Raw genomic sequence first — 20,035 nt, forward strand, 5'->3', positions numbered from 1 at the left:
TGACTCAATATCATTACATTTTAAGACCCTTCATAGAGGATGTCGAACTATGTAAGAAAAAGTGACCAAATCACAGGATACTTTTATCAACAGTTGCCCAAAGACGGAGAAAAGCAAATATACGGGCAACAGTTGCTTAGTGTGTCTCATTAAAATAGATGGGAAGGTTTTATATGAATGATTTATAGTATATAATATTAGAGCTGCAACAATAACGTGATTCAGCATTTTAGTCACTCAACAGAAAATGAATAAGCAACTGTTTTTCACTCTATAGTGCAGGCAGCTGCAGAAACTTTGGCAGCTCTCTGAAAGAAAAGAGGCTTTGCCTGGTCAGGCTCCAAGATAACGCTATCTTCTACCAAGAAGTGATAGATTTACAGCTCACTACAACTTAATAACATACAACCTCTGGCTTTTGTTTGATATCTAATGTTGGGGAAATAAAGTGTTATTGCACATTTCCAATCGTTGTTAGTGTAGTTAGCTTGTTTACTATATTATGTGAACACCACTATCACACTGAACAGCTGGCTGAACTCAGTTTAAACTCTCAAACTCTTTAGGGTAAAAAAGAAATGAATTATCGATTATTTGCTTTGAACACCCAAATCTGATTCATACTGAAATTCTGACATAATTCTGAGTCTCTAGGCATTTGCATTTTTTGCTGTTTGTTTTGTTTTGGGGTTTTTACATTTCATAGACTGAACATTTTTAAATAATCTTCTTTGTAAGTCAAATGTGAAAAAAAAACATACCACAAAGACACCTTTGTGTGTTTTTGCTCATATACCCATTAATACACAACCACTCACACCTGCACACTCACTTGCACTAGCATGACTGTTGTGCTGATACTTCCACATTGCTTTTAAGATGCAACAAACAAAGTAATGAGGAGATGAAACGGAAGTATCACATTTTTCAAGGTCCTCTGTGTAATTTCCTGCCAAAATGTGGTTCGATTTGAGCGTTTTCATGGTGGCCTGGTGGATCAATTTGGACCTCAATGCAGCGGTAACACAGATGTCACTACATGTGGAATATTTTAAGTGAATCCAGGGGCCAAGAGTTGTGTGTGGTTTAGTCTTAGCTGTCAAATCTTCACCTCATAGCCTCTTCATCGTGGCTTTCCAAGCCTCTGCTTCATTTCTACAGTCAATCTTCATCACCCCAGCCTTTTTCTTGTTCAGCTCTTTTGTGCAGCTGAGTGATGGCATTGTTTCCTGTTCTCTGCAGTTACCTCTTCACTTTGATCTTTACTTAGACGCTCAAACTTTTGACATTCTGACACCACGCGCCCCACTCAAACATGGTGATGACAAGACTGTAGTGACAGAAAACCCTCGTTAGACAAGACAGAAACACCCTGCATCTTTAACGCGCCCCAGATGCTCATTGGAAGAGCCTCTCCCTCTGGGAGCCCACTCTTAAACCTCGTAAAGGAACGTCCAGATGTGAGCTGCGTCTTCAAACGTCTCAAGCATTCAGAATTTGCTATGAACACCTCAGGAAGTTAGACAGTCAACATAAACAGTATTTTATTTGTTTCCTGTGATCAAGGACAGAAGCAGTGGGGGGTTCTTTTATCTCTAGGAGAGCTACTCATCAAAATCACATGTTTGCCGTTTGGTCACTCGCAACTATAATCTTCCGCTGACCTCCAACCCTGTGACAGTAATATTTACTAGTGCTGCCACTTTTAGAGGCTCTATTTATGCCCGTCCGTGTGCTGAGTGCATAAATACAACCCCTCTCCAGGCAGTGCAGGAACGCTTCGGGAAAAAAAGAACAACAGAGTGACAAAAGGCTGCAAGGCAAACACCTGAAAGTAAAATAAATAGATAGAATAAAAGCCATTAGTCTATTCTCAGAGTGACAGAGCTCGACATCGATGCTGCTGCTGCTCCATCAGCAGAGAAACTAGGCTAACACTCTATTCCTCCCCAAGCTGTCAAACCATTTTCTTTCGAATTTCTCTGGAAACGCACTACATTTCCGGCCAACTTTGAACCATCTGACTGCGGGACCTGCAGCTAAAGACACAAACTAATTTGCAGGAAGACTGAGCTTCAGCTGTGTCTACAGGAGGTGTGTGTATAGTTGAGTCATCTGACGACAGCCTAAGGCTAACTAACTCTTGCAGTCTCTGAGCTAGTGAAAGAAACCAAACAGTGAGAGAATGGCTGGAAATTTTCATAATGAAGGCACAAAGTAGATATTTCTTTTCTACGCACATCTGTATTGTAGGGATTTAAACATGCACACAAAAATTCAAGAAAAGGTGACGCTGTCTTTATTATAGCAGTAGATAAAAGAATTTTTGGGAAAAAAATGTACAGTAAAGGAAACTATGCAGGAATTGTCAGATACTATTTGTAAATAATACTGTATTAATAGTATCATATAGTACTGTAATAATCTGTGCAAAGACAATAAATTAAATTATTAATAAATTATTATTATCAAGAAAGTTATTCTACTCTATTCTATTGTAAGTCTGTCTGACTTTCTATCATATCAAGTAAAAGATACATTGGAGAAATTTAAACTTGATATCAAATATTCTTGTACTTTTGGTAAATGTGTTTTATCATTGTGTGACTTCCAGGATATTTTGGGTGGATGTTGTGTGGACACATTTGTGGATGAACTTTATATAAGAAGAAAAAGCAGGTGAACATTTCAAATAGATGATGAAGACATTTATATGTGTTATTGCACAACAATAACAGGCCTTAGAAATTAAGAGAAAAAAAACGTTTACTGAGTAGCAGGTGGCAGCTTGCATGGTAGCTTCGGCTACTTGTGGATAAATTTGTGTGTGAATTTGACAAGTGGTGTAAAGGCACCTCGAGTGGTTGGTAGATCGAGAGACGCTATTCAAGTACAAGTCCGTTTATCATTTACACCTTTGCTTCTAGTAGGTCGTAAGTGATGACTAAGAGGGATTATTGCTGTATGAGTCTATACATTTTCTCTTAGGAAAATCTTATATAGTATACCTTTAAATGCACAAAAAACATCATTAGGTATTAAAATATTTTGAATAGACTCAAGGAATATAATGAATAATTTAAGAAGGTTAAAATAGACCAATCATGCACAAAAAATCTGATTTTTGTTATACAAAAATGTGAAACATAAAAATCTGATTACTAAATGCTGGTGTTTTTCCCCAAATATGCAGCAGCTATGATTTTCTGGTATTCCTTTTTTAGCAACAGAAATCTGAGTTAATGTTGTTTAATCCTGCTGAAAAAACAATGAATGAACTACAAATGACTCGACTTACAAATGAATGAACAAATGACTGTATGAACGTGTGAATGTATGAATGAAAACAGCACCCAGGCTTGTGAGATAGATTTTCGCCGTTGTTGTTAACAAAAGAATAACCGTGTATGAGACTGAAGAGCAGACATCAGACACAAGGTGGTGGATGGGAAAGATAAGATAAGCTTTATTGATCCCAGTGGGGATATTAAGTTAGTGCGGCAGGAAATTAAAACAGGTTCAAGCTAAGAAAACCGAATTTCACAGAGATATGTTGCTGAAAGCAGGAAGTCACTGGCTCGTCACTCATTCATCCTTTGGCTCCTATTTCTCATTTCAGGTTGCTTATTAATTACAACCCAACAACAACGACAACACTCAAACGCCTGCTGCAGCACCACACTTAAAATAATATTTGAACAATAGCTTCAGCCCACGGTCTTACCTCTCGCTGAGCAGCCAAGGATTCGATTCAAATGGGATTTCACAGTTTTCTTTCAGCAAAATTTGTTTTGTTGGCAGCCAGTGAAAACTGTTAGAAAATACCACAAGGCAATCACCATGTGGCCACGCTATTGATTTAGCTATTTCTGTACAATCAAATACTAACAAGGGTGCACTCATGAAAAACAATACTTTTTTTCCCCTCCGACAGACAGCCTTACTGCTGCCTGAGGGTCACTATCAACTTCTATGCTTGCCTGTGCACTGTCAAAGTTTTTCACAGGTTAAGATGGCAACTGGGAAAATCCTTTCATATAAATAATGCCAAGTCAGCAGCATTTGCTCTTCATTATAGTTGGTCCCACAGAGCTACACAAGGGCAGCATTATGAGAATAAAAAATAAATATATAGATATAATATTCTAACCCGAGAGCCCTTACTGAGATTAATAAGTACAAAAGTCATTTAAAAAGGAAGGAACCATGCCAAGAAAACCAAAATAGGGAACGCCCTTGAATTGTTTGTTTCACATTGCGATGGATAGAGTGAGAAAACAAATTCTGTGCGTCAGAATGCGTGTTTTATTGTCTAGCATAAAAATTATTTTTCTAAACAGCGTGATATTTGGGTTGTTGCATCAATAATCACTTTCCAATGTAACTGTAAAGGTTCACACAACTCCCACAATCCCTATATTCAGAAAGAACGAGGCTACATACGTCAGCATTTGGATTTTTAATTTTCAGTCAGACCGCAGCTGAAGCCAAGTAGAGCATGAGAAGAGGGACCATCTGAGTTTTATTATGCAGCATTGTCCTCCACCATAGAGGGGAGAATGGGTGAAACAGATTTATAGTAAAAAACACAGAGGCGCGGAATAATGGCATGTTTCCATCTGTTTCAACTAACCTAAAATACGCCCTGACACTGGAAACTGGAAATGTCTGGTAAGGTGACCCTTTTGAAACAATAATTGCATTTTAATTTATTAACATAAAGACAAAGCCACCTAGGTCCGTTTTTAAAGGTATTTGACCAATAACACTTTTAAAAATGAGTATGAATGTAAAGGCCATACATACACTTTGACTATCACTTGCTCTTCACAACACTGATCTGCAGCATCCAAACGTACAGATGGCGAGATCAGGGAGAGTAGCCAGCACCACCCTTTGGTAGTTTGACTCTCGTCACATTGTGCAGATGAATAAGTCATATAAGGCAGCGCTGCCATCTCTTCTGTTTCACCTCAGGAGGTAGAAGATTGCTGAAGTTGCCTGGAGCTCGTCCAGTTTTGGGGCACTAAGCCTCCCTCAATAAGAACGCATCCCAGAGTGCAGCGCCAAACAGTGTGTCCTAATCCCTGACATACGTTCATCCATCTGCAGGGTTTCCTGCAGGAAATTCCATTATTAACACCTCAGTTCTTCAGTTATTGTAGAATTAATACAAAACAACTAAATTATAGTTTAGGAGTTTAGTGAAGACAAAAGTAAAAGAGTTTGCACGTACAACTATATAAATTAGAAAAATGAACAAAGCAGGGCTCAACAATAAGGTTTGCCCATTGCCAAAGGCAAATAAAATGAAACATCAGGCTAGTGTATCATGCAACTCACTTGTCTGATCAGGCAAGAGGTAAAAAAAAAATATTAAAAAAACACATTGTTTTTTTCAGAGCTGATGATAGAAGTAGCAAAGGAGTGAGCCATCTCACTTTCCTCTCATCTCTGTTGAGAGTTGCACATGCGATCGGCAATCAAGCATTTCAGTTAGTGATTTTTGAAAACCAAACATCTTGGCTATATAGAGTACGACAGGAAACATCCATACATCCATTCTGCACCTTTTTTTTTTTCAGTATTGACATGTACGGGAAGCAGCTGCAGGATGCCCAAGAGCTGGTCCCTAAAAGAAAAAGGAAAAAATAAAAAGCCTATTTGGGATGCAAAAGCTGATAGAAAAAAAAATCTGCTTTTTAGAGACGTGAATGATATGAACTACCTCTTTTCTCAATTGCCAAACCAAAATGAAACAGAACGCCGCTTCAACAAAACAATATCAACAATGAAAAAGAGAACCTTCTGTACCAGTAAAGAAACTGGTCGTCAAAGAAAAAACACCCTAACGAATGATACAGTCATGTTTTGAGGCAGGCAGGTATTCCACAGAGACAACCAGTGATGTGACCCTTAAACAGGACCAGAGCCGAGGGAACCACCAGATGTGAAAGTAATTCAAAACTGCCGACTTGGAGTAAAAGTAGTAGCTTTCCATTTCATCATTTACAACCTCCCCCTTCTTTCCTTTACTTATCATCATCAATCATCATCATCATAACCAAGCAGGTATATAATAAATTCGTAAAAAATACCTCTATGATACACAACAGTAATTTCAAACATGTTATGAAACACATTCTTATGAGCTTCTCTTCTCAGTGGAACATGATACAATTCAACAGCATCACAAATTCAATGTATCCTCATACATCAGTTTGTATGATGATTTAAGAAAAGTTATGCAGACTGTTTTTACAATAGATAATCAAGAAAATAATCATGGTTGGGTGTTATGTTAAGTGTGTGATGTGGCATGACACACTTAACAAAAGTGGACTCCTGTTTTGAGGCCTCAAGATAGGTATTTTTTCTTCATGTTGTTTTTTGGAGCCAGAAGTGACCATACTTGGGTGAGAAGCTGGAGCTGAGGAGGAGCGAGAGGTGGATCTAACTGGGACGCCAAGGACACTATCGTCAGATAAGCCTGTCACTCAAAGCACCCCGCCCTTAATTAAACATGCAAACATGTTTATTTGTGCTGTAAATTTGAGCATTTTAACATGGGGGTCTGTGAGGATGGACTGGCTTCTGGAGCCAGCCTCAAGTGGCTATTCCAGGAGCTGCAGTTTTTGGCACTTCCCTTTTGGCTTCGTTTCTCAGCCTTGGAGGCTGCCGCTTGGTTATCTATGAATTATATGGCATTACTTTCCAGAGGTATCAGTATAAAAAATGATAATGCAGCCTGACAAATTAATTCCTGCAAAATGGCTGAGTTTGTATCAACACTTGAACATTTTCGCCTTCATGAAGGTATTTAACCATGGCTGTTGCATTTGACTGTATTAGTTTTAGCTACCTCTACCTCATATACTGGAAACTAAGTGTATTATGTATAGGTGAAGTGACAACAGCCGTGTTATAACAAGGACAGACTTAAGCTGACTCCAGTCCTCTGTTGCAGTTTCAAACACAGCCAGAGTGGTCATGACTGGTAACAGTGGACTTATATCTGCTTTACTTGGTGTGTACATTTAGACAAAAACCTTTCAAAGAAAAAGACACATTCACTCAAGGGAGGAAAGGACGAGTAGCTCAGAATGTACAAAGAAGAAAGCAAGGTAATAAAATAGAATAAAAAAGAGAGAGGATGAAATAAAATGTCAGAAAGACAGAGCGCGGAAAAATAACTGGATGAGCTCAGTGATGAGATAAGGTGTGAGGCATCGATCTGTAGGAGACACAGTGTATTACTTACAGTGTAGAGTTCATTCGTCACCTTCACCAGCTCCTCGTGCATCTGGATTCCAATGTCCTTGCTCTGAAACGCAGCAAGCAGAAATAACAGGTGTGAGACAATAAACTGTGTTTGCTGTGACCTTTTGGAACAAACTCAGTCTGTTATGCTGACACTATGACTTTGGTGAGTCATTGTGAAGTATCTCGACAGCTATTGGATGGATCGCCACCCAATTTGGTGCAGATATTCAAGGACATCAAGGGATGAATCCAAATGACTTTGGTGGTTCCCTGGCTTTTTATCTAGCACCACTGTCCAGTCAGAATTTCAGCATGTGGAAAGACATCCCTAAACCTAATGGCTGACATTTAAAGGAGCAGTGTGTAAGACTCAGTTAAGGATTTAGTGGCATCTAGCAAACTGCAGATTGCAACTCTAGTGTGCCAAGTGGGAACTCCCAGAAAAGACTCCCTTAGTGTTCATTGTTAAGAAGGTTTTCTGCGTGAGCCAAATTATCCGCAGAGGTCTCTTCCTCTCCAAATCAAACAGACACAGTGATTGAAACCTGGTGAAACACGAGATAAAACAGTTTCACAGTACAAATCCGTGTTTCTTCTATATTGGTTGGCATGTCGGAGACAGGCCATTAGCCCAACACCTGCTAACGTGTGTTCACCTTTTTTTCTGATAACTTAAGATGGAGATGTTCAAGACATTTTATCAGGAGCCAAATCATCTGCAGAGGTCTCATCCTCTCAAAACAAATGGACCTGGTGATTCAAACTGGTAAAAAACAGAAATAAAAAAAAACACACTGAATAAAGCAGTTTCATTTTACAAAGTTTGTGTTTTTCCTCTTCAGCTTGTCGTTGAGGGCCTGCTAACTATGGCCGATGTGAAAATGCGAATGGTCCTGTCTAGAGTCAATGTTTGGTTTGTCTGTTCTGGGCTACAGTAGAAACATGGCTGCGCAACATAGCGGACTGTGTTGAAAAGAACCTGCTCCTTACGTAGATATACACAACTCATTCTAAGGTTGAAAAAATACCACAATTCTTTTTTTTTTCAAGGTGATTATTCATTAAAGAAAACATACTTAATTTGTTTAACTCCATACTGCCACTATCCCCCCCCCCCCACCTTTACCATCCACAAAATAGGATTTCTGGTGGATTATGAGCATTATGGCCCCAGATGTCCTGACTGAGTGTATTTATTTTTGTTTGTCATAAATATTCTACTATCAGAATAATTGAATTACATTTTTTTCTCTTAAGTTTGAAACTCAAAAACCATAAGCACAACCATTTCCCTGCTTCCTCCGTCCCACCAGCTCTTCCTGCAGGCAAACATAAAACAAGCTGCATGAGGAAATGAAAATATCAAGGATGCTGCTCTCAAAAATGAAATTACTACGGAGGCTCATCAATCTATTGCAAACTGTACAAGCAATCACTGTTGTTGGGCTTTGAATTTCCTATGTATACATGTAGTTTACACACATACTGTACCTCTCTAATTGGTTGCTGAACAGGAGAGACATAACTGTTAGCGACACCATAAGCACATTCAATTTCCTGTGACTATTGCACATGAGATCACGCCTCATATGCAGACTTTTGCAGTTTCTTTGAGGTCTCATTTTCAGTGTGTGTGTATGTGTGTGTGTTTGCATTTGTGAAGTGCAGGCGTGCATGTGTAAGGGCATCAAGAGGTGAAAACAATGTGTGACATCCTCTGACAAAGAAAAACCCTGTCTATTGATGTTTCACTGTGCTCTGCAAAAGATAAAAAAAAATCAATAATGTGTCAAGAGAAACAAAAACCCCTATTTCCAGTTTCAAATCTCATTTTAAATATGAAGAGACTGCTTAAGCCATCATTTCTTTCTGCCACCAATTTCATTTGTTTTGTTTGGAGGAAACTTTCAGAGATTCAGCCAACACCTCATAAAGCCACACAGTTAATTCTTTTTCCAGCCTTTAATACAACGCACCTGTACTTTTTCACAGTCATCTCACTGCACAGCATGCCTTAAAATCAAAAACATGGGACACACCTGGACTGGAGGGACAAATAAAAGACAGAGTGAATCTCATGGTGTCTGACTATGTGGGAGAGAGGCATACAGTCTTTATTTGAAGACTCTGAGTTGAGAAAATGCACCAACAGCAGCAACACGTCTCACTGGGACAGTCTTACACATAAAAAACCCCCACATAAATCACACCTCTCCAACTTCACAGAGCTATAGACAGTTGTTATGTTTGAGAAAAAACAACATCAGTACAATCACTAATAGGATGCTGGCTGAGCTACTCTCCACAATGTGACTATAATTAGTCTTCTCTTATGTTAAAGATATACTATGCAGGAATTTATGTATATTCTATGTATGAGCTCATACAAATGTAATCTCTGTCAATGAGCACAATGGTGTGGTGCCCTGTGCCAGGGCTGTCGCAGCCTAGGTTAAATCCACCACCACCAGTGGGGTCAGTCGGCCAACACTGCAGCAAAAGTTTGGCTTCAGTTTGATTCTGTTGGCCTGAGGGTGTCTCTACAGCTACAGTATCAGAGCCGAGAAAAATCTGAACTGAAGCCCCAATGTCCAGCAATTTTGAGAGAGGGGGTGGGGCTGCCTTTTCATTCAGGAAATGCCATTTATATTGTAGTTTTATTACAAAATAATAGAGATGCAGCAGAGAAGAATGGATGCCTACTATCTGAAGAGTGTATAGTACAAAGGGTAAGTTCAGTTAAATGCTGTATAAAAATGCTTTATTAACTCCTGAATTTCCTGTTTATGCTGAGTCCTATAAAGGTTGCAAATTTTAACAGAATGTCTGATTAATGCTGAGCAACTAATTGTGAGAAATTTTAGTGGCTAAAAAATACAATCTTTAGGAAAGCCTGACTTCTGTAATACAACTGTAGTCTGAAAAACACTGCATTTGATTTGACAACAATTCAGATGTTGAAGGAATACTTCACCCATAAAATAACCATTTTTGTTTTAAAAACTTGCCTCCACGCTGAATGAAAAATACAAAACTGATATTTTTTAAAAATTGGAGTCATAGGGGTTCACATTCAACAGCAAAAAAAACTATATCAAAACTTTAGCAAATATGCATGAGTTTTAAAAGTACTAGGCATACGGCTGAATAAATGAGGCTTGAATTATACTGCACAAGTTGTGTAAGAGTTATTTTGATAAATGTTTGGTGCTGTTACACAAGACCTCAATTTACTCCAATTTATCAAGAATTGTCTATGTTTTGGATTCTTCGTTCACCATGGAAGCATGCGGGAAAACAAAGTTTTGTTCATAAATCCAAGGTAATATGGGGGAAGTAATTTACATACAAATGATCATTTTGTGGGTGAAGTACTTCTTTAAGGTGGAAAACTTTAAAAAGAACAAGCCAACACAGCACCAAAATCCAACTTTTTGTGAAACTTCTCCTTTTTAATGGTGAGGAAGTAATTACAACACATATTAGTGGCTACACATTTCTTTTTTTGAAATTTTTTATTTTTTTCTGAAATTAGGCTCAACATCTCATATGCACTGCATATGATTTGACAAGTCAGATCTTAAGGGTTTTCAAAGGAGATGGGCAGCAAAGGAAAACCTCTGTTTAAAGTGAAAAGGTCAATAAAATCATGGCCATGTTCATTAGTGAAACAATGACACTTGTCAGTTGGAGATTGATGCAAACAGCTAATTAGGTACACGGGAGGTTTGTGTGCAGCTAACAATAGCCGAGGCCTCGCATGCTGCATACTTAAGTGTGCAGTGTGTCGTGCTTTTAAATACGGACGCTTCATTGACGTGTGTCAAGAGCTGACTAATTCTGGTCCACCCAAAAGAGTGCATCATAGTGACACAGCAAGATGCATTATGTTCCTTTCAGAAATGAATCATTATGAGTCTCATTTTCTGTCAGATCAATATAACAAGGAGGAGCTGTGCTGAAAGACAATGACTAACACAACAACAAAAGGGCAAGTATTTATGATATTCACCCTCTCTCTCTCTCACACACAAACACACACACGTACACACACACACACACACACACACACACACACACACACAAACAACACAACTACTCGGGAGTTAACATATTTGTCCACACCCTGCTCGGCTATAAAAACTGTGCTCGAAAAAACTTGCTACTGGTGAGTCAGAAACTTAAATCATCATCAAAGAGGGCAAAAATCCATCAAACAAAATCTTGCTCCAACAGTTCTTCATTAAACTAGATTATGAAATGCACCCAGAGGAGATAAAACATAATAACCTTAGTAATACAGGAGGGATTTGTTGTTTTTACTTTGTTTGTATCTAGAGTGCAGGCGCTAAGTCCTACTCAAACAATTGGACTGAGTGTGATAAATAGGGAATATCCTCAGAGGGCTCCAGCAGCTGATGAATGGCATCTGTATGCATCAGTGGCTCTGAACAAGACAGACTGCAGCATGTACTGCAGAGGCTCTGGGAGAGCAGGGAGAGTTCAAGCAGGGAGTGAACGACTGTGATGCAACACACTGAAAGAGCTGTGGCGGGTCGTATTGTAAAAGCCCTTATGGAAACGCCTGTTTGTATACATTTTAAAAATCTTCCTTCTATGAAAGGCAAAAAAGTAGTGCAGTAGTTTATGTATGACTGTCAATATAAAAACACTGCAGAAAATACAGTCAGGGAAAAAGGAACACTGCTTTCTCTAGATTCACATTTGCCGCTTCTATTGTAATTGCATTATGTGGGATTAGGGCAAGGAGATATAGCTTAAAAATGATACTGCAGTATTTCTTGGCTGTATATCTTCATATTTTGAAGTCTCCTCTAAACCACTGTAGACTACTAAAATAATAAACATTACTAAAAGAACTACATTAACACGAAGTCAAACAAAGTAGCTACTGTCAGAAACTAAGGTTAAATCAAGTAATGTCATTATAGAGTTAAAAACTGTTAGATAGATAGATAGATAGATAGATAGATAGATAGATAGATAGATAGATAGATAGACTTTATTGATCTCAAAACTGAGAAATTGGGATGTAGCAGCACCATACAGTAAGAACAGAGAATAAAGAGCACACATTATTAATAGAATATAAAGGAATATGCTTAAAAAAACCTAAAAAAAAAACTACGAGACTGTACATATCTACATATATGCATGTGTAAAGTGCGGAACAGTATCTGAATAAATATAAATAGAAATAAAGTCAGCAGTGCAGAGTGACATGGAGCTAAGACCAGAGTTTAAAGCGCAGACAGAGGTGAGTTATTGTACAGGTGGATGGCTTGTGGCAGGAAAGATTTCCTGTATCTGTCCTTTCGACAGCGAAGCTGAATCAGTCTGTTGGAGAAGGTATTATATATTCATATATATATTTATTAAAAGTATCATGATAATGACATAAAGCAGAGCAGAACCACTGATGCTTTTATTTTGAAGCACCCACTGCATCTTGGGCCATAACAGTTAGATTTTACAGTGAGCAGAAAGTTAGATTGTTTCTGCGGCGCCTTTGAATGTGAGGATTTATTCACTGTGAGCCGCAGACAATTAACAGCTCTCCAGTTCTTATATTGCAAAGATTTGCAAGTCGCACTGGTGCTCCATGGTTGCAAAATGTGACTTAATAGTCATAATCAGAGCTCTGCAGGCACAAAAACCCACAGCCTCACCAGCTCACACCGCTGCCACTACCATTCATTAAATTAGACTTTTAGTTACCGCGGCACATTTGGATGCCAGGATTATTGACTGTGAGCTGGAAACAACCAACAGCTCCCAAGTTCATATATTAATAACATTCACGTGCTACGTGGTTGCAAAATGTGACAAAATAGTTGCATTCTGGAGCTAAGAAACAACAAGCTAAGAAACAAAAACTTACACCTGAAGTTCATATACTAATAGTATCTGCAAGTCGCATTGGTGCTTCGTAGTTGCAAAATGCAACAAAGCTGTCGTGGTCCGGAGCCCTGGAGATACAAAAACAAACGCCACGCCTGCTCACACTATCTCCAAAATGTCGAAGCGAGTCTCATACCAGTGACTTAAAAAAATTATGTGACAATTATACCTGACGTTCGAAATATAGTCTCTTTGTACATCCCACATGGAACAAGCTGTGACACATCGAGTATATTCGATATATCGACCATCCCTATGTGCGACTGATATGGAACACCATTCGCAACTGCTTTTTGTACATCATTATTGAATATAACATCATGGGAAACAGAATAAATCATAATATTATGCATCACACAGCTTACTTTATCTGCCATTTATATGCTAAACAGGCCCTTGATCAAGTTTTTGTCGACAGCTGTACTTTTTGTCCTTGATCACCTTGTCATGTCCAACAGTCAATCACCCAAAGCTCTTTCATTTATTTCAGTTTAACATTTTTAATTTTCTCCTGAGCTCCCTATGATGGTTTTGATGCATTATTTATTGCCTCTGCAATATGTCTGCCAGCAAGCAGCTGCAGAGCCATCCATTCATACTTTCAAATATAGAAAAAGCTACCTGAGGGCGCCTGACTTTAAAAAAAAAAAAGAAAAGACGGAGTGTTTCTCCTTTTTCAGCTCTGGCACAGTTTCTGACAAACACTGGCCTGGCACCCACACAAGCACACACACGCACACGCACACACACACACACACACACACACACACACACACACACACAGACACAGACACAGACACAGACACACGGTAATATCTGAATGGAGCCTAGTAAGCGGAGTGCAGCTCACCTACAGGAAGGCCTGCAAGGTGAAAACAGGGTTCTGATGTTTGGATAAGACCTCAGTCATCTCTGCTATGTGCTGACAGTGAGCCAGTCGTTGATCACACTTGTTGGGGCTGCAGGGTGTTGGGCGAGGGGTTCTCAGCTTCACTTTTCTCCATGCTGCTTAGACTGACCAAACTCATGCACCTTCTACTAAATCCATGTGTGCTGCTGAGACAGAGCTCAAAGCACCTCATTTCTTTGGGCTTCCATCAGTTTGTATACTGAGGTCAAACTGAAGTCAAAAAGTAGAGAAGTGGCTTTTATTTTGGCTACTGCAACTTGTATATTGCAAATTCAACTTTATTGCAATACCAGGGCATGACGATGTGGCCCAAAGTTTACAATAAAAGAGTTATGAGGCAAATAAAAGCTTTAATCAAACTGCTTGGTATTTGTATTGTCCTTCTAACTCTGACATTTTGTGCACTGGTGATAACACAGAAGCGGTAAACAAAGAGGGAAGGATGATAGACTCACTGACCTTCTTGAACAGACGGATGATGTCTTCGCTGATCTGGGCCAGGCGGATGATGACGTTGTTGGTGTAGATGTCGCTGAGGGTGGCGTGGTCACGGCTCTCTCGCCTCATCTGGTTCAGCACCAAATACCAGCAGTTTACTGAGGACAGCAGGTGCTGGTCTTTCCTGAAAAAAACACAGGAAAAATGCAGGACTGTTAATAATATCATAATATACACAGTTGGTAATGTTTTGTTGTATTGGTTTTTTTTTAAGATTACTTTTGGGCCTTTTTGCCTTTATTTGACAGGACAACTGAAACGTGAAAGGGGGAAAGAGAGGGGATGACATGCAGCAAAGGGCCAAAGCCAGAACTGAACTACAGTCAACTGAGCAACTGGGCGTCCCTGGTGGTAATGTACTTAATATTCATTTACGGCTGTACGATACTCAATTAACACTGTCGAATCAGATTTGGGCCTTACATACCAATATTTGATGATTCAAGTTTGAAAGTTTGAACAGGGCTCTGGGAGGTTTAGTGTGACAGCAGCATTCTACAGTAAACATGCTAACAAGAGATCAGCAATGTGCAACAACATTTTTTGCCAACACTACATATCAAACAAAAGCCAGAGACTGTGTCGTATTAAGTTGCTGTAAGCTGTATATTCACCACTGAGAGAAAATAACGTTATCTCAGAGCCTTACAGTGCACAGTGTCTCTTCCTCTGAGCCGCTGCACTGCATCAGCTGCAGCCTTTACCAAAAAGTAGTGTGACAGTCAAGAGCACTCACTCCACAGCAAAGTCTGGGGACCAAAACAACCCCAAAAGAGCACTGGACAACACACTTGAAAAAAACCCCAACAAAAAACAACTGCCCGACTTCTTTAAATAGCACTAAGAAACATCAGCAACACTAATGACTCTGTGAAGCTCTTCATATTGGAATAGCATCAGTTTTGCAGATGTTCAGTTTAACCAAAGTATTGGAGAAAGTCAAGTTTCAACCTGACAGTGGTGATAGATAAAAAGTTAGGGGATCACCACAGTTATTACGCATCATCCTGTGGGGGTGACGAATGTCTGTACCAAAGTTTACAACAATCTATCTAATAGGTGTTGAGATATTTACTAAGAAATACAAACTACAACCTCAGGGTGGCACTGGAATAAAAATGGACTAAACTTCTGGCGACCACGCACAAAATTTCACTGTCACTGAGTCATTGAGATATTCCACTCGAGCCCAAAGTGGTGGGCCAACCAACAATGCTGTCCCTAGAGTCAGGCCACTAAAAATATACAAAAATATTTCTCTTAATAAATAATAACAATTACTATTATTATAACTGAAAAATAATTCAAGGAAGAACAGCAACATTAGAGTAGATGTAGAAAAAAACTACAACTAACATTTGGCTTTTGTATTTAATGGAGAAAGTAGCACAAGCAGCATTCAATGACTATGCAGTCGACACAGGTGTTTATCGGCTTCGGCTCTGATCGGCTTTAATTAGCAGTGATGGAAATACTTCATCCTGGTGGACGCATTTGGTTTTCATCCAAGCAGCACTCACACATCATTCAAAATGAAGTCAGCACTGACTTTAGGAGAGAGCATATGTAAGTGATTTTTTTTTTTTAAGTAACCACCATAGGTTTTACACAGGCAGCTTTCTGCTGTTTACTTTCCCGTTTTCCAGCCCGTCCATGCCATCAAATGTGACAGACCAGAAAAAAAACAGAGGCATACCTGTCTCCTGTGCACAGCTTAGGTCTACAGACAATGGGCAGGCATATTATATTGCATATTTTTAACACGTTTTCCCATGTTTAAAGAAGTCCAAACCAAGGCTAAAGACTGAGCTATGTTATTTTACATGCAGTAATAATCCAAAAAAGTTTGGCTAAAGATGAAAACATGTGAAGTAACAACTAAAGTAAACAATATTGCTATGGATGTGATCATGAATACCACAATGTTCCCGTCTTTCTTTCATTTCTTGGTGAATGTCTTCCACCCTCACTTTATCATTTCCTGTCTTTCTTCCACCACACTCCAAACAATGCTACAATCTAAGGCATCAACTTGTTGTTAATGTATAAAGCTGGTGACCACTATGATCCAGAGAGTCAAGGGCCCTGATTGCTGCATAATCAGTTTAAACTGTCTCCGCCTCGGGTGATTGCAAATAGAAAGACTAAGGCACACAGACACTGAACCACACACACACACACACACACACACACACACACACACACACACACACACACACACACACACACACACACACACACACACACACACACACACACACACACACACACACACACACACACACACACACACACACACACACACACACACACACACACACACAATCCCTTCAAACCCATACCCTTGTCTGGATCTCCTCTCTGAGTATTAATATCTAACCCCCCCCTGAGGAGACAAAAAGGGGGGGGGGGGTTGGATGAGAGCAAAGGAGGCAGAGAGCCAGAGCAGGGGGGGGGGGAGGATCGTGTTTCAACTGTGGAGCAGAAAAAAGAGATGAGCAGCACAAACATCAAAGAGCCCTCCTTCGGAGAGCTTCCATAATGTTAATCACATCTAATGAAGTTGATATCTAGTGACTCCAGAGTGCATTCTCCATTATTTCTTTACTTAACTCTGCCCCTAAACACATTTACATCAGGCTGACAGGACGCAAACACCAGCTCCTTGTTCTCCTGACATCAGTGCCGGTAGAAGACAATTTGAGAAGAGATGAAGAGGGGCACCACCCCCCGTGTTAGCAAAATGACCATATGCATCCCATCTCTCTCCGTCCATCTAGAGGTCATTAATAGTGGGGCCATGGTCTGAAAGGGGACCCAGTTACAGTCCTATCCAGACCTATACGCATAAGAAAACAGGATGGCACATGTAGACAGCTTCATCCATCCATTCATTACTGCCCTTCTTCATCGGCGTTAGATTGAGAATGGCGTCCTGAGATGCACTTTGTCTGAAAAGCGAGTAAATTAATTTGCTATTACAGAAACTTAATGGTAATTTCAGAGAGCTGAGAAAATCCAGCCATAAATTCATGCCGCATTTCAGTCTTGCAATCAAGAGAAGATAATAAAATGATTAAACTGAACATTTGCTGTGTCAAAATGAGATGAACTCCACTGACAGACTACATAGAGGATGGGTTGGGTTTCGGTTTTACTAACAATAGAGGATCTGATGTAGAGCATATTCTCCTTTGCTCCTCTGGGATGGCCTATTTCTACCGTTCTACCATCCCTCATTTTGCACCAGTTCTGCATGACTGACCTATCTGCCAGTAAGGGACGCAGCTCCTCGGTGTATAATTGCTGTTTGTGGTTGAGGGGTTTAGGGAACAAGCACCTCTACTCTCTGTTAATCCTTAAAAATGGTCAGAGATGCTTCATCACATCCCTAAGCACAACCAGGCTCCCATTAGCCCCATTTATATCCACCAGTCCTCAGCTTTCCAGACAAACTCTGCTGAGGTAAATCCTTGGCCCCTCTCCAATGGCTAAAAGTGCTTGTGGACCTTTGGTCCCCAATGTGACACTGTTGCTAAATCTGCTGCTTAAGACGATCTTTCCTTTCAGATTATTAGGTGTTTCACCTCACGTTCGTACCAGGTAACATGGAGATGGCTAAACTGCTAGCTGGCAGCTGATTATCAATGCAGACCTGCAGTTATTAGCTCGCTAGTAGGACACACACACACACACACACACACACACAGGGACTCATGCACATGCAGGTGGACTGCTGTCGACCATAACAAAGAACAGAGAAGCTCAACAACATACACAGAGGTAGTGACTCATTTCTTTGCTCAGGACTTCATTACTCCACTTTATGCTTAGTTGTTTGCTGCTATATTAATTCTCTGTTTGTCCTGTAGGCTTCAAAACATTTAAGGGTATTAAATCTGTAAGAATTTATACACAAAAAAAAAACCAAAACAAATTATGTTCAAAGAGATGACACTGTAGACATGGTAGCACATCTGTTAGGCATAGCGGTTTGGGTTGAGTCCAGGGTGGCTACCTCGCCTCTCGCCTAATGTCAACTGGGATAGGCTCAAATTAAATCAGTTCTTAACAACCGATTGATTAATCAATTGTCAATTAATTGTTATAATCCCATTAATAAACCTAATGAAAATAAATTGTATTGTTGTAGAGACATTTAATTCAAAATCCGCCTCACAGTGTCGCCACAAAAAACATTAGGATCCATCTGCTGGGGACCATAAATGTCTGGATGAAGTTTCATGGCAATACATTAAATAGTTATAGAGATGTTTCAGTCTGAACCTAAGTGGCAAATTTGAAGGTTTAAGAAAAAATGTAGATAGATGATAATTAGTGAAACTCTAAATTAAGGAATAATATGGTCTGAAAGTGACCAGGTACAAATTCTTAATGCTTAGGGTTGAAGCCCTGAAGAAAGAAGGAACGGACAAAAGATCTCCTTTCCCACAGTAGCTGTCCTCATTTTTGCAGAAATTAAGAGCAGGGTAATTAGGCCTGTGTACCAGCATCATCTCTGGGACTAATTTAACTCAGTAATAATTGTAGCTCTCCAACTTGTTTTATGGTAAAGTCACTACCTTTTCCATAGCAGCTCTTACACAGACGCTAATCTATCACAAAGGATGGACTTCAGCATGCAGCAAAACTCATTCATCTCTATTCTGCACCCACCACATTTCCCGTAAAACTCTGCGTATCAGTCGAGAGGCTTCAGGTCAATTAATCCAGAGGGCTTCAAAAGGGTTGGTTTCGGATGGCTCCATGCCCTGGGTATTTATACACAGGATATCATTAACATGCAGAAGGCAAACAATGAGCTCTGAGAGTCTCTGGAGAAGTGAGAAGGAAGAGGAGGAGAGACGAGAGCGGCTTTCTGGCATCCTATTACATCTGTCTCATCCTGCAAAGCACTGCCTGGCTGTCTCCATGGTTTTTTACGGGTTCTGCACTGCATCACTGTCTCTAAGAGGCAGACACATACATGTGTGAATCCATGGAGGAGTATTAAGAAGATCAGACAGTGGTAGTAAATTGAGAAACAAAGAAAAAGTGTATGGTTAGGGTATATTGCAATAATCCTTTGATTCAAGGATAAACTGAAGGCAAGCTGTTTCCATAACGTGCATACGCTGAACAAGTCAGCATTATATTGAACAGTGCATGTGCTTTAGTCATGGCTGCACTGGATGCCACCATCTAATCACCCAGGGCCTATGATGTGTCTAAGCCAGGATTTCCAGAAGGAAGTGTGTATTTATCAAACCAGGACTCGGCTCTGTGAAGGCCTTTAATCCCCTCCACACTGCCTGCCTGCTGCTTATCAATGAAACAGCCAAGGAAAAGGAGAAGGAGCCAAACACAGTTTCAAAAGACAAGGGGCATGTGGGCACATACAGCCAGCTTTGCCATTCAAATTCGCTTTGCCCCTGTTTTCAA

The 20,035-nt window shown here is 39.8% G+C and overlaps 1 protein-coding gene across 2 annotated transcripts in view; it reads right to left on the minus strand.

Annotated features, from left to right (window-relative positions):
• srgap3 (SLIT-ROBO Rho GTPase activating protein 3) overlaps positions 1-20,035 on the minus strand; it is a 75,576-nt gene that overhangs the window by 29,265 nt on the left and 26,276 nt on the right. For both annotated transcript variants that reach the window (XM_042504357.1, XM_042504350.1), the window contains exons 3-4: positions 14,555-14,717; positions 7,262-7,324 (exon numbers count right to left, since the gene is read on the minus strand). In XM_042504357.1, the coding sequence (XP_042360291.1) occupies positions 7,262-7,324; positions 14,555-14,717 (226 nt within the window). The remainder of the gene's footprint in view (positions 1-7,261; positions 7,325-14,554; positions 14,718-20,035) is intronic.

The sequence above is a fragment of the Plectropomus leopardus genome, chromosome 2, assembly GCF_008729295.1.
Source record: "Plectropomus leopardus isolate mb chromosome 2, YSFRI_Pleo_2.0, whole genome shotgun sequence".
In the NCBI taxonomy this organism is placed as follows: Eukaryota; Metazoa; Chordata; class Actinopteri; order Perciformes; family Serranidae; genus Plectropomus; species Plectropomus leopardus.